The 14,014-nt window shown below is 51.2% G+C and overlaps 6 protein-coding genes across 6 annotated transcripts; 4 read left to right on the top strand and 2 right to left on the bottom strand.

Annotated features, from left to right (window-relative positions):
• Positions 1–585: 585 nt before the first annotated feature.
• ALTATR162_LOCUS11055 (uncharacterized protein) lies at positions 586–1,662 on the top strand (the record flags this gene model as incomplete). Its single annotated transcript, XM_043318696.1, has 2 exons — positions 586–710; positions 762–1,662. 2 exons carry the CDS (start codon positions 586–588, stop codon positions 1,660–1,662), a joined length of 1,026 nt encoding a protein of 341 aa, XP_043174631.1.
• Positions 1,663–2,695: 1,033 nt separating this feature from the next.
• Positions 2,696–4,830, top strand: ALTATR162_LOCUS11054 (uncharacterized protein; the record flags this gene model as incomplete). Its single annotated transcript, XM_043318695.1, has 4 exons — positions 2,696–3,142; positions 3,198–3,402; positions 3,456–3,985; positions 4,045–4,830. 4 exons carry the CDS (start codon positions 2,696–2,698, stop codon positions 4,828–4,830), a joined length of 1,968 nt encoding a protein of 655 aa, XP_043174630.1.
• A 487-nt stretch (positions 4,831–5,317) lies between these two features.
• ALTATR162_LOCUS11053 (uncharacterized protein) lies at positions 5,318–5,995 on the bottom strand (the record flags this gene model as incomplete). The annotated part of the gene is made up of 1 exon (XM_043318694.1): positions 5,318–5,995. The coding sequence occupies one exon, from the start codon at positions 5,993–5,995 to the stop codon at positions 5,318–5,320; it is 678 nt and encodes a 225-aa protein (XP_043174629.1).
• A 1,952-nt stretch (positions 5,996–7,947) lies between these two features.
• Positions 7,948–9,089, bottom strand: ALTATR162_LOCUS11052 (uncharacterized protein; the record flags this gene model as incomplete). The annotated part of the gene is made up of 2 exons (XM_043318693.1): positions 7,948–9,025; positions 9,082–9,089. 2 exons carry the CDS (start codon positions 9,087–9,089, stop codon positions 7,948–7,950), a joined length of 1,086 nt encoding a protein of 361 aa, XP_043174628.1.
• A 617-nt stretch (positions 9,090–9,706) lies between these two features.
• ALTATR162_LOCUS11051 (uncharacterized protein) lies at positions 9,707–10,463 on the top strand (the record flags this gene model as incomplete). Its single annotated transcript, XM_043318692.1, has 2 exons — positions 9,707–10,287; positions 10,337–10,463. The coding sequence occupies 2 exons, from the start codon at positions 9,707–9,709 to the stop codon at positions 10,461–10,463; spliced, it is 708 nt and encodes a 235-aa protein (XP_043174627.1).
• A 547-nt stretch (positions 10,464–11,010) lies between these two features.
• ALTATR162_LOCUS11050 (uncharacterized protein) lies at positions 11,011–13,912 on the top strand (the record flags this gene model as incomplete). Its single annotated transcript, XM_043318691.1, has 2 exons — positions 11,011–11,375; positions 11,485–13,912. 2 exons carry the CDS (start codon positions 11,011–11,013, stop codon positions 13,910–13,912), a joined length of 2,793 nt encoding a protein of 930 aa, XP_043174626.1.
• Positions 13,913–14,014: the final 102 nt, after the last annotated feature.

Raw genomic sequence — 14,014 nt, 5'->3', positions numbered from 1 at the left:
CCGTCGGTCGTGTTGCAGTCCTGGAGGGTTCGTGGGTGGCTTGCATAACTTCTCCGGGTAAGGGAGTAAGCGCGTCCTGACGCTGCTCAGCGATCGCCTTGTCGCTTCCCGCCTGATGGGTACCCTCGTCATTGACTTCCACCACCTTAGCTCTACGACATCGCATATCTACAGCCACACCATGATTAAGCCGGAGGGTAAATGTCTCTTCGCGCTGGCCTGACACGCGCTTCCGAGATTCCACCGAGATCAACGAAGACGACGATCCTTCAAACAAGCTCTTATCGTGCGCCCATAATGTGCACCACGAGCTCGACGTGTCATTCGTTCCATACATTACGATGAAGAATGGGGAATCGATTGCCGTTTATCGCCGTAGCTTCGCTATACGGAGATTTGATGGCGGAGCGCCTTGTTGTAGTGATTTAGCAGGCTGAGCACATCATTGCTCTAGATCGTGGAAGTGGGTTGCAACTATTCTGTACGGATACATGCCAGCACCTCACAAGCGCTACTCGTCTGGACAATCCTCGTTGCTCCTCCTTCCCATAGACAGTTGTTTTGTCTGATTTTAAAGACGGCGCAATGCTCTCTCGTTCCGTACTGACATACGGGCTGGCAATTTTGTCGGCTTTGACACGAGTTGAGTCGACAACCGAGTCAGAGATCAAGAACTTGTTCGTTGACGCTGATCTTTTCGAGGCAATTGAGTGAGTATCCGTAGCATGTAAAATTTTGAAGCCTCGCTAACGCCGCAATAGCGACACCGCAGCATTACTCCTTGCCTGCACACTGCCGAACACAAACCTCCTCGCCGTAAACGTAAACGTGAATTCGACATATACAGCATTTGCCGCATCGGCAATCGTAAACCACTACGGTTACCCCTCCGTCCCTATTGGGCTGCCTCGACCCTTCACGAATAAAACATCCCCTGAGCCCTTTGGAAATGAATACGCGAGCAAAGTAGCTGCTCAATTTTCCGGCGGCTCAGTGCCCTTCGGGCAGGTTAACAAGACCTGGGACCCCGTAGAGCTATATCGCAAGACGCTAGCAGAGGCAAAGAACAATAGCGTGACCATCGTGTCGCTCGGCTTCATGGGTTCGCTGTCTGGCCTTCTCAATACAACCGGTGATGGGTATTCTTCGCTGGATGGATACGAGCTCGTCAAAGCGAAAGTCAAGGAACTCGTTGTTATGGGCGGCGGATACTCACTGGAGCCAGCTCTCGATGAAGAGTATAATTTCGCTATCCAGAATGCACCACATGTTGTAAACACCTGGCCCGATTGTGTCCCCATGACCTTCCTTGGTGCGGAGGTGGGCGTTGAAGTTTCGTCGGGTGCACGTTTTACCGTGTGCGGACCCCCCGATGATCCAGTCAAATCGGCCTGGGGATGGTATGGCTCCTACAACAAAGCGGAATACTCTTGGGATTTTTTGACCATGGTTTATGCAGGTAGAGGGCTAGGCCATTGGTTCGAGTACGGCAACCACAACGGATACAACTATCTCTTGCCGAATGGCACGAATGTCTGGGTGGAGGACGAACACAGGACCAGCCAGCATTTTCTGAAGCTCAAGAGTTCGAACGAGACAGTCGCTCAGGAAATGGATAATTTGCTATTGCGTGGCGCGTGGGTACACGCTAAAGTGGACTGAAGCATCACACTATTGAAGGAAGGATTCTACTAAGCTCAAGGGTCCCTCAAGCTTCCAGGCCTTTTCAGTGGATCATGCGCCTGTTCCATGGCAATCGAATAGTATTTCTTGCCTATCGTCTCTAGGTTTGTGGAGTCCTAGGGGTAGCGATCCAGCTTTTTTACAACACAATCAACGGTCTCCCCACTATTTTTGTCACCGACACGTCTTCCTTGCTACGACCCATATATCAGTATGTGAAAAGCGCCGATAGTCTAAGGCCGAGTCAATTACACCGATTTACTGCGCAATCCGTGGATTACTATATGCAAGGCGCTGACAGCCCTTGCTAGAGTTCTCAGAGTTGCATTTTGTTCCTTACCATGCGTAAAGCGCTGACAGCCTCAAGGTCGAGATCGGAACCTGGTGCCGACTGTCGATAAGTCGGGATGCCCGTTCTGGTAACGATGCTCTCTGCCAAGTGTTATTTCCGCTTGACGCCAAGGTCTTCTCATGGCGTCGTAATCGTTCATCGCAACGGCGTTTATTATCACGTTGCCGACGAATGTCCAATTGGTCGGAACACTCAACTGTCTTTAGGCGACCTACGACGAGACTTCACGTGCTTTCTTGGCCGCCCCAGATCCTTAATGCGCTCCATTGCCAAGTATAAATCTAGCTTCCGCCGAGAAGCCAACATTCGCGTGTGCCCACAATGACATAGTCCCAGACATGTCTTGTTGGGTAAACACACAACTCCATGTCTTGGTACGGCCGCCCCGTGCGTGATCTCGATGTACAGTTACATGCGCCAAACGCGCAGGATGGTGTGGAGAAACCGTGGGGATTGTCACCCCAGAGCAAAACCTGACCCGCTCTTTGATGGAGAGAAAAGTGGGTGTTGGTTGTACCTTCGCATATCCTATATAACAAGGCCTGCCATGGTTCGTTGGTGCCTGGTCGTGTGTCTTTCAACCCATCCACTTTGCGATCAGGTATCTCCACTTGATCCAGGAGTTCCATCTAGACTCGATACTCGTTTCTAGCCGCCATCATGTCTCGTCGCAAGCCCGATATTGAGGCTACAGAACCTGCGTTCTCATCATCGGGAAGTAGCAAGTCTGACTTTGGTGCTACGCGGCACCACGAACATACCGGACCTCGTCAGCACCGACAAGCTTCCGTTGCCGCAAAACTTCGGAACCCACTAGCAGGCCTTACTGAGGAGCAAGTCATAGCCGATGTTGACGCATGGTGCGTTGAGAAGGGCCTGCATGAGGACCAGGAGGCATTTCGCAAGGGCGCACTCATCGCTCGCGTAGGCCAACGAGACGATGGCTTTGAATACGTCAACCAGTTGTCAACAGAAGAGAAGGATCTGCTACGGCATGAGATAAATCATCGATGGTCACAACCGTTCATGTTGTATTTCCTAGTTGTGCTCTGCGCAGGCTCTGCTATTGTGCAGGGTATGGATCAGACGGCCGTCAACGGTGCTCAGGTTGGTGGCTTTTCTACGTCCACGTCAGAGTATCACGACACTTACATCCACGCAGGAGTTCTACTTTGAGGAGTTTGGCATCACAGATGATCAAGTCTGGCTTCAAGGTCTGCTTAACGGTGCCCCATATCTCTGCTCTTGCCTGATCGGTTGCTGGTCGAATGCACCGCTAAACAAGTACTTCGGACGTCGAGGCACTATCTTCATTTCATGTATCATCTCTTTCATCACCGGTATTTGGATGGCGGCTGCCGACAGCTGTGAGTATTGTCTTACTGGAATACATCTGAACCTGAAGCTGACCTTTGGCCAGGGCCAAATCTCCTTGTTGCACGCTTCATGCTCGGTTTTGCTGTCGGCGCAAAGTCGTCGACTACCCCCGTCTACGCAGCCGAGTCCGCACCCAAGACTATCCGTGGGGCCCTCACCATGATGTGGCAGATGTGGACGGCATTCGGAATCATGCTGGGTTTCGTTGTCTCCGTCGCTTTCCAGAAAGTCACGATCATCGGAGGACCAACCTCTCCGTGGAGGTGGATGTTGGCCTCTACCAGCATTCCTCCCTTGATTGTTTGCGTCCAAGTATACTTCTGCCCGGAATCACCGCGCTGGTACATGGAGAAGGGCAAGTTCGACAAGGCTTTCCAAGCACTTTGCCGCCTACGCAAGCACAAGATACAAGCTGCGCGTGATATGTACTACGCTTATAAGCTTCTCGAGATTGAAACTGCAGAGCGAGAGGGCAGGAATGCTTGGAAGGAATTCTTTCTTGTCCGCCGCAATCGCCGGGCCGCACAGAGCGCTTTCTTCGTTATGTTTATGCAACAATTCTGCGGAGTCAACGTACGTATCATTCCTTATCTGAACAAATTGTACATAGGAGTTGCTGACAGCCTTGATAGGTCATCGCCTACTACAGTACCTCCATTTTCAAGGAAGCTGGCTTCTCGCAATCTGAAGCTTTGCTCACATCCATGGGTACTGGCATTACCAATTTCTTGTTCGCTATCCCGGCCATCTATACGATTGACACTTTCGGTCGAAGGAACCTACTGCTCACAACCTTCCCACTCATGGGTCTTTGCCTTCTTTGGTGCGGATTGTCCTTCTACTTACCTGAGAATCCCGATGGCACGCCGAGTCAGGCACGCCTTGGTTCAATCGCGGCAGCCATCTACACCTTCATGGCTGTGTACTCGCCTGGTGAAGGCCCTGTGCCCTTCACCTACTCGGCAGAAGCATTCCCACTCCATCTTCGCGATGTCGGCATGTCTTTCGCCACTGCAGTATGCTGGGGCTTCAATTTCATTCTTTCTCTCACCTGGCCTGCCCTCCGCGACGCTTTCACACCGACTGGAGCCTTTTGCTGGTACGCAGCTTGGAACTTCTTCGGTTTCTTCTACGCCTACTTCCTCTTGCCTGAGACCAAAGCTCTCACGCTGGAAGAATTAGACACTGTTTTCGACGTTGGCAACCGCCAATTCTCAGCCTACTACACAAGGAAGTTACCATGGTACATGAAGAAACATATTTTGCGCCAGAACGTTGAGCCAATGGAGCCGCTATTCGACCTCCATGAGACGGGCTCGCGCACAGATTACATAAGTGAGCCTGTTGGTGGCGGAGGTGGGGCTGGTGCGATGGAAGGCACGAGGTTCGTGGAGAAGGGCGAGGTCACGAAGATGTGAGCGTGTCCCTAATGGAAGTCTGACGAAGCTGTTGTATCTGTATCTCCTTACTGCCACAAGTCGGAGTAAAGGGGGGCTTGTAGTTGTGTTCTGATGTGCGTGCCTTTGCGCTCACATGTGGCAAGTTCGTTATACCCTTGTTGATCATGTTATTACGATGAAGAAACGAGATCTCCATAAATGCTTTGCTTGGGCAGGCACCTGCTCTTTACACTTCTACGATACGTGTCACCTTCTGCTATACATTAGCAGATGTCGCAGGTGTAGCAAGTGTAAAACGTCAAGTTACGTGTATTTAGGATGCTGTCGTAGATTCGCACTTTCGTACGTAATAGAATATCATCGTCCCCCTAGTTCTCGTTAGATAGCTTTTAGCAGTGCTAACACTAGTAGCCTACAAGCCATCTCTATGGTAACAGTTGTCTCTATGTGGTAGAACACTGTACGTAAGAACAGAGTACACGGGTTGCTTATAGTTAAACATTTGTCAAACAATTTTGAAGCTATTCATTTCTGCAGAATCAGAAACTTCCCGGATGTTCTCATCCCATTCTGCAATTCCAATTCGCTCATGTTTTCCATTCGCAAGCTCCCTCAATATCAACGAGAACATTCCATTCCCATCCATATCGTAAATAAGTCGATTCGCAATTTCCACGCAGATGACGTTGCTTCCAGGTTCCACATGAAATGGTCCCAGTTTTGAAAGGTCGTAGTCTTGCATAAAGAGGCTAGAAGTAACTCCGTCCCGAGTCAGAACGTAAGCAATACATTCGTCGTTGCTGACTTTCCGTTCGATCGTGGCTTTGAGTGACGGGCCAGAAACGATCACATATGCCGACTTCAAATTCAGAGTATCGTCCTTGTACAGTGGTTCGCACATTGCATCTAGGAGTTGAACACGGTCGTTGACTTCAAGAGACGTCTCGGCCTCTCTGATGAACTGGACCCCTGCACCCACCGACACCCACGACCATGTAGGAGCGATCCATTCGGAAGGCCTCGGCATATTTGCCGATCTTACGGATGCATGCCAAAGGATATTGTCAAAAAAGTCCACTTCCCAGAGTCCAGCAAGATACTGGCCAGTCTGTCCAAAATAGCGAAATTGCTTCGCCATCCCTGCAATCGCCGGAAGCCTGTCCTTCCTGTAGGTAATCCGCATGTTGGAGTACTCTTCAACTATCATATTCCACGTCCAGGCCCTCCGACTTTTACTTTGGAACATTTTCGGCTCTTTCTCCCAGTCTATAGAACGCGAAAGAGACCTCTTTGCGAACCGACCCTCAACTTGTTCATGTATACGTACGTCCTCTACTATGTCGCTACCGGAGCATTGACAAGCCATGGCTTTGTTGCATTCCCAGATCAATTCGAATGTCGAGAAGTGCAGGTACCGTGGTGAAAGTATTCGTTCCTGAAATACCCAAGCTCGTCGAAGTAAAGGAGCAGTTTCCAAGGCATGTGGTGGGGCGGTTCGGACACAGATTTCGTCAGTGACACCAAAGCTTTCCAGGCCGTCTACTTTTACCCCAGTCTCCCTTTCATTCACAGTGTAAAACATCTTACCAGCGCTGTCTTCAGCACAAATCGCAGCCAAAGTCAATTTCGCGTTCCCATAAATGCCCGCCATTTTCATACCTTCATGGCTCCAGTCTTCCTCGTCATCTTGCAGAATACACAGAGAATCAATCCATAGATACTCCACGTCAAGCCAATAAGTAAACTCGAGGGCCTGTTGAAACAGACTTGGCAGTTCCTCCCATTTGATGTTTTTCATCCGATTGCGAAGGTTGGACTTGACGGTGGTACAATTTTCCTTCTTGTCGCCCCAGCAGTGTGAAAGACAAAAGTACTCAACACCTGATCGCCGTTCGGCTAGCCGGATTCTGTAGCCCGAGCGCCACTTTCGTTTCTTTATATGAATGAGCCGCGCAGGGACAGTTTGTCCGTCTGCTAGAGATGAACAAGTGCGTTGATGGGTTGTTGAACAGGTTTCTAGCCAGAGCCTGACTTGGTTGATGCTTGCCTTTGAACTGGCAGAGGACGGTACGATAAATCGTTCAGGTATTCGATAGTGTAAAAAACGATCTATCGGGGTTTTCGGATCTGAGACAACACGCTCCTTGGGGGTCCTGAAAATGCTCAAGCCGATGTATCCTCCGGTATACGGACGTCTGTAAATGAGGCCCCTCGCAGTTGAACTAAGACCTAGGATCTCAAACGGCCAGAATGCTGTAATAGTATCCTCTTGACGCCGTCTCGTTCCATCTGATATTAACTGGTCCACATTGATGGAATCTACTGATCTCCAAATAATAGCACAATAAGGACAATATGATGACGTAGCGACCAGATCTTGGACCGTCCATTTCCTCTGGTCAAGCGCAGGATCGTGCTGGCGCTCGAAGACATAGAAGCACTTTTCACAGAGTCTAGATTCCATTACACTGTAGGCAGTTAACGAAGAATGCCAGTAAGAATAGCAGGTTTCAACGTACTTCACTCACAGCGCAATACCGGTTTTTGTAGTATCCTGACAAATCAACATAACATCTTAACACTACCTGTCGTGATGACCAAAGCGGGGTATGGAAATCTAGGCCTAGCCACTATCGTCTCACAAAACCAAATGTGTGGCATGTGATGTGGCGTTCGAGTAAGCGAGCCCATAACATGCTCAATCAGCTGGTGCACAGTCTCCCCTGATGCACAATTGTAGACTACAATGGCCAAATCATTAAACCTCGCCACCTCCACTTACACAGGCGCTAGTAAAGCAACTCTTAGAGGGGTGACAAGAAGGATATGCTGAACTAGCAAATGGTTGGTTTGTGCATAGGATAGTGCCTCATGCTTTGACGCGAGTACAGAGCGGTGGAGAAAGTGGGTCGAATTGGATATGATTACTTTATTATTGGATCTAGTAGGTGCGCGCATGATCAAGCGGGCGTTGCCAGTAGAGGGCAGTTAGAGAAGGCGGTAACTGTGCGCGTCGTCAAAAGGACGCACTGTGCTTTGTGTAACAAAGGTGCGGAACAGCCAATGAGCAATTGTAGTGGATTGAAAGGATAGTCCGTATGAACCTGAGATTATCTGTGTTCGATTTCTTTGCTCTCATATGAAAGCCGTTTCGAGCTCCTCGGTCCGTTGATCACGATGACTGTGACGATCTCCACCGCGCTCTCTGCTCTTGCTATGAGTTGGTCGCTTGTCACTGCGATGCGAAGACCTATGCTCATGCCTGTCACGGCTACGGCTTGGGCTTCTGTGGCGGTGCTTGTGGCGCGACGACGAAGTATCCATTTTAGGAGTACGATGCTCGCTATCGTCCACTTCTCGCCTCTTCCGTTTGAGATGCCTACTCCGTCTATCCTCGCGTTCCTGGGCCGATCGTAGCTCTCTCAATTCGCGAGCACGCTCTTCAGCCCATTGCTTCTTGTCCTGCTTAGACTTCTTCAACTGTGCCTGCGCCTTCTGCATGAATGCAAAAGGATCGTTTGTAGATATACGGTTCTGCTCTCTCTCTTTGCGGCGCGGGTCTTCGTTTCCCCAGACGTCTTTGTTCACAAAGCCCTCGTAAACTGACAAGTGGTTCTTGTCTCCAGTGCTCTGCAAGGGCGATTTTACGGCAGTGTACCAGGGTCGTTCGATTCCACCCCTTCCTGCTGCATTGGAAAATCGCATTGTATACTGGTCTTCCAGGGCCTTTTCTTTCTTGCGCTTCTCCTTTTCGGCTTCTGCATTTCTCTCGCGTTTGATGGCCTCTTTCATGTCCACCGGGAACAAGTCAATGTTGCCGGCATGGTCTTGCAACGGGGCATCACTCGCAGTGCTCCGTAGCTTCAGGACTATAGCGTCTTTTGCTTCGTCTCCAGGTCGAGTGGTAATGGACTTGGCCATGCGTATATCCATGTCGGTATCGTCTTCGCCAGCAAGCTTTCTCCTCTTCCTGTCATGTCCGCGTTCATCTGTATTCCCCGAGCTCCTTGGTCCAGACGTCTTGCCAGGTTGTTCTTCTGGCAAAGGCGGGGGCGTTCGACCTCGAAGGATGGCAGCACGTCGTTCAGCATCGAACTCTTGCATGCGCTGCTCATCGGCGGCTTCGCGGGCAGCAGCGGCGGCCTCGTCGGCCTTGACCCGCGCTATGTTGTCGGAGTTGTATACGTTCCATGACTTCTTACCCAGCAGGTGCCTATAGACGTATGAGTGACTATGGTATGCAAAGCTTGGTATTGCGGAAACACTTACAGAGGCATAGTGAAGCGTGTCAGGGAGACGGGATCAGAGCTCGATGTTTGTTGTCGCACGCCATCGGAAAGGCGAGCTTCTTAACTTTCGCCAGCGAGGTCGGGCGCGGAGAGTCGCAGTGGCACCCGTCGACGCGAACGGGAGCGACCTTGCATTAGCGTCGAGTGGGGCCAAGCGCAAACCATCGTCAGCTGCCTTCATCCCAGCTCTCCCCACAATGTTATTGGTATAATTCGAGGAGGCAACCGTAGTTCCTGGCTAGACTCGCTGCGTTCAATAGCGTCCATCTGATCTCGTTTCTCCGTGGTAACGGTTGTATCGATTGTCCTGTTGCTTTTTCCTAGCGTGCATCTGGCCGCACGAGGAAGGTTCCCAGCCACGCTGCGACACTCGTCTAGACCTATGCACAAGCTCTCAAGACGCGGTCCCGGCCTACATAACACAACGTCTATGACCATGTGCGACCTGCAAGCAAAAGTCTGCTGAAGACATCTCATGCTACACTAATGCTTGCATCCACGTCCGAAGCATCTTGATCTACCTTTGTTTGTTACTTTTTGGATCGACGCTATACGACGGCACTCCCCCTTCCGAAACGGAGACTTTGTACGAAAAGCACTTCGCCATGCCCACCTGGCTCGTTCACGGTTTTAGATGGCCGCGCGCACAGATTCGCATCCACATCATTCTGCAAAATCTCGATGATGCAGCTCCGGAATGGCTCATGGCCCCTGCCACAACAGCTTGTATGATGCAGAACTTCAAAGAACAATGGCCAGAACAGTTAGCTCAGCTGCCTGATCTACGCTTCATTGAGCAATATGATCCTGACGATCTTACCGTCAAAGATCAGCCGTACGCATATGTATGCGATATCGTACACGAGATCAAGCTCAGCGCAGACGTGGAAGAAATGCGGGGAGCTGGGCTGGGAGACGATCAGAGCGCAGCCATTGCCGAACTGAGGGACAAGGTAGCACCAGGGGAGAAACTTGGCTGGTTTGTAGTAGTCAATGGCGATGTCGAGAGATGGGCCCCGCCGCTGGAGGATGACGACATAACCCCAGAAGCCAGTCACGTCAGTCCGTCAAGTCACAGAAGTAGCATGGCACAGTCGGATACGACACGCACCAAAGAGCAGGAGCGGCCGTCCTCGAGTCGGAGTTTCAAGAAATGGTTTGGAGGGAAATTGAGGAAAACGAAGAGGTAACGCTAACGAAAAAGATCGGCTCACACATGTGCTGACATGCTATAGTGGAAGAAACCTGAGGGGTGACTGCACAGTAGAGGACCCAGTCCCACCATTACCCCCAATGTCTCCCCGTTACGCCCTCCAGTCTTCACAGGGAAAGGCACCGGCACAGACTAAGTTGGCGTCGTGACCGCTGATGAACGACGAATTATGCAGTACGGTGATGGCACATGTCTCAACCGGCAAGTGTGCGTGAGGATGGCGAGAGGTGCACGAATGCATCAGTTTGTAGCCCTTAAACAGCCAGTTTATGATTACTGTCCACTATATTTACGCTTAAAGCAGCGGAAAAATTGCAGCAAAGATGACTACTCGCAATTGTGGATATCTCTTGCCAACTCCTAGTTAATGTACCCGTCGCAAACTCACCATTTGGGTTAGCGTACGTTGAACTTCCATGCACGTGATATGCCGTTGCCTAGCTCAAATTATTATCCAAGTCGCGACCATGCACTCCATCACGCCGCCCCAGCAGCAGCACCACCACCCAATTCACCACCGCCTCTCACCGCAACCCTTCACCCTCAACCACAGGCCAATTCCGCACGTTCCTACCGAAGTTCTCGCCAAATCGCTGCCCAATCAACTGTTGTGATACACTGCGCAACTTGCGCCGCGCTCCAGCCCGAGGCTACAACCGTTACCTTTAGTCAATATCCACCAAGATAACCGCCAAGATGAGTCGACGCGACTTTCTGTCGATGCCCGCGCCCGAGAATTATGTGGCTGGTCTCGGCAGAGGAGCTACGGGCTTCACAACTCGAAGCGATCTGGGTCCCGCTCGTGAGGGTCCTTCCGAGGAACAGATGAAAGAGATGCTGGCCAAACGTGCGGCTTCGCTGGGCCAGGCAGCACCCTCGGCTTATGGTGTCACAGAAAAGAAGGAAGAAGAGAGGGACGAAGAGGAGGATCGGTTTCAAGATCCTGACAATGAAGTCGGCCTCTTCTCCAGCGGGATGAACTACGACAAGGACGATGACGAGGCAGACCGCATCTACCAAGAAGTCGATGAGAAGATGGACAAGCGACGCAGAGCAAGAAGGTTAGTACCCCTGGTTTCCTTTGCCCTATGCCCTCCTCCCTCTATCTTTATCATCGAAGTATTCATCGTGTTTTTTTCCACGAACAGATACCGATTGTGTCCGCCCTAGGGAAGCTCGCGAGCAACAAGAACGAGACGAATACGAACGAAACAACCCCAAGATCCAGCTCCAGTTTGCTGATCTGAAACGAGCCCTCGGCGGCGTCTCCGAGGAAGAATGGGCTGCGCTGCCTGAGGTTGGAGATATGACGGGCAAAGCGAAACGAGCACGTGAAGCTCGACTGGCGAATGCGAGGTCGTACGCTGTTCCGGATAGTGTTCTAGCTGCGGCATCAAAGAGTGGCGAGCTCGATACCACGATTTCGTCAGGCGACGCTGACGGTATGACCACGAATCTTGCAAGCATCGGAGCTGCGCAGCTGTCTGCCCTGACTGTACGGCTCGACTCAGCAGCAAGTGCCCCTGGCACGCAAACTACAACAACTTCCGGAACCTCGACCTCCGTGGACCCCAAGGGATACATGACTGCGCTCAACAAGAAGGAAGCTATGGGCGAGGAAGTCCCGGTCGAGGACATCAATCGCGCGCGTGTGCTACTAGAATCGGCTGTCAAGACCAACGTGCATAATGGTCCTGGATATGTTGCGCTAGCACGACTTGAAGAGGTAGCTGGAAAGATTCACACAGCCAAAAAGGTCATTGCCCGCGGGTGTGAACTTTGTCCTCGATCTGTAGTTGTTTGGGAGGAAGCGATCAGGCTAAACCGCGACAATCTCCACAATGCGAAGATTATTGCCGCCAATGGTATCAAGCAAAATACCAAGGCCGTGAAATTATGGCAAGCCGCGATCGATCTGGAACAAACGCCTGCGTCTAGGAAAAAGGTTACTCGGCAAGCTCTAGATCACAACCCACAAAGTGTCGAACTGTGGAAGACCCTAATCAACGATACTGAAGAGCTGGATGCAGTCCGCTTACTGTTCGCCAAAGCTACGGATACTGTGCCTCTTTCCGAGGAACTGTGGATCTCATACGCTAGGGTTTCCAAACCTGAAGACGCGCAGCAGATTCTTAATAAGGCTCGTAAGGCTATTCCTACCAGCTGGGCGATCTGGATTCATGCTTGCAGGTTGCAAGAAGAGCTGGGCAAAGTCGACATGTTAGACATGATCATGACCCGAGCCGTCAAATCTCTAATCAAGGAGAATGCTATGATCAAACGTGAAGAGTGGATCACGCAAGCGGAGATCTGTGAGGAACAAGGCGACACAGGCACAGCTGCCGCGATCATCAAAGCAACCGTGGGCTGGGGTCTTGACGAAGACGATGAGCGTCGAGATGTTTGGCTTGAAGATGCCAGGAGCGTCTTGAACAGGAACAAGCCGGAGACAGCCAGAGCCATTCTCGGATTTGCTGTCGCCGTCTTCCCGTACAGTACCACAGTTTGGCATGCGTCCACCGACCTCGAAAAGCATCACGGTACAACAGACACCCTCCTTAGTGTGCTAGAGCGCGCTGTAAACGCTTGCCCGAACTCCGAGTCCTTGTGGTTGCAATACGCTCGAGAGATGTGGCAGTCAGGGAACCCTGAAGGTGCTCGCCAAGTTCTGGGAAGAAGTTTCGAGGCTCTGCCGGGCAACGAAATGCTGTACACTCGCGCTGTTGACTTTGAGGTCGACGCTGGGAACTACGAGCAAGCTCGTAGTTTCCTCCAGGTGGCTCGTGAATCAGCTGCTACTGACCGTATCTACATGAAATCTGCTGTGCTCGAACGACAACTTGAAAACTATGAGACAGCGATCGACATTTGTAACCAGGGTCTGCAAAATTGGCCTGGCAGCTGGAAGTTACATGCCATCAAGGGTCAAGTCTATGAACAGCTGTCGAAGCTGCCAGAAGCTCATGAGGCATTCAATATTGGTACGCGTGCGGCACCCAAAGCTCCAGTTCTGTACATCTTGCTTTCACGATTGCAGGTGAAGCAAGGAGCAGTTGTCAAGGCCAGATCTACGCTGGACCGTGGCCGACAGCAAAACCCGAAGAGCGAAGAAATTCTTCTGGAGCAGGTTCGTCTTGAGCGTCGACAGAACAACACCAACGCCGCGCAACAGCTGATGGCCAGCGCTTTGCAACAATGTCCAAACTCAGGACTTTTGTGGGCAGAAAAGATCATGCACCTGGAGGGTCGCACTCAGCGTAAGCCGCGAGCATTGGAAGCCATCAAGAAGGTGGAGAAGGACCCACTACTTTTCGTCGTTGTCGCGCGTATCTTCTGGTCTGAGCGACGCTTGGACAAAGCCGCGACGTGGTTCGTTAAAGCTGTCACTCTTGACAGCGACTATGGTGATGCGTGGGTGTGGTACTACAAGTTTCTCGAACAGCACGGTACTGAGGAGAAGAAGGAGGATACGCTTTCAAAGGCTGCGATGGCTGAACCTAAGCATGGTGAGATTTGGCAGTCAGTAGCTAAGGACCCCAAGAATGCGCGGAAGAGCGTGGAGGAGATTTTGAAGATTGCTGCGGCGAAGGCGGAGTAAAGTGCTATAAACATACGCAGTCTGCATTTCTTGCAGTAGAGCTGAATTAATCAAGAGTAATAACCGTTTCAGTTACACCTCATCGGGACTAAAGCAGAAGAA

Source organism: Alternaria atra, assembly GCF_907166805.1.
Source record: "Alternaria atra isolate CS162 genome assembly, contig: 35, whole genome shotgun sequence".
Taxonomy (NCBI): Eukaryota; Fungi; Ascomycota; class Dothideomycetes; order Pleosporales; family Pleosporaceae; genus Alternaria; species Alternaria atra.
This window is presented reverse-complemented; position numbering and strand designations above follow the sequence as displayed.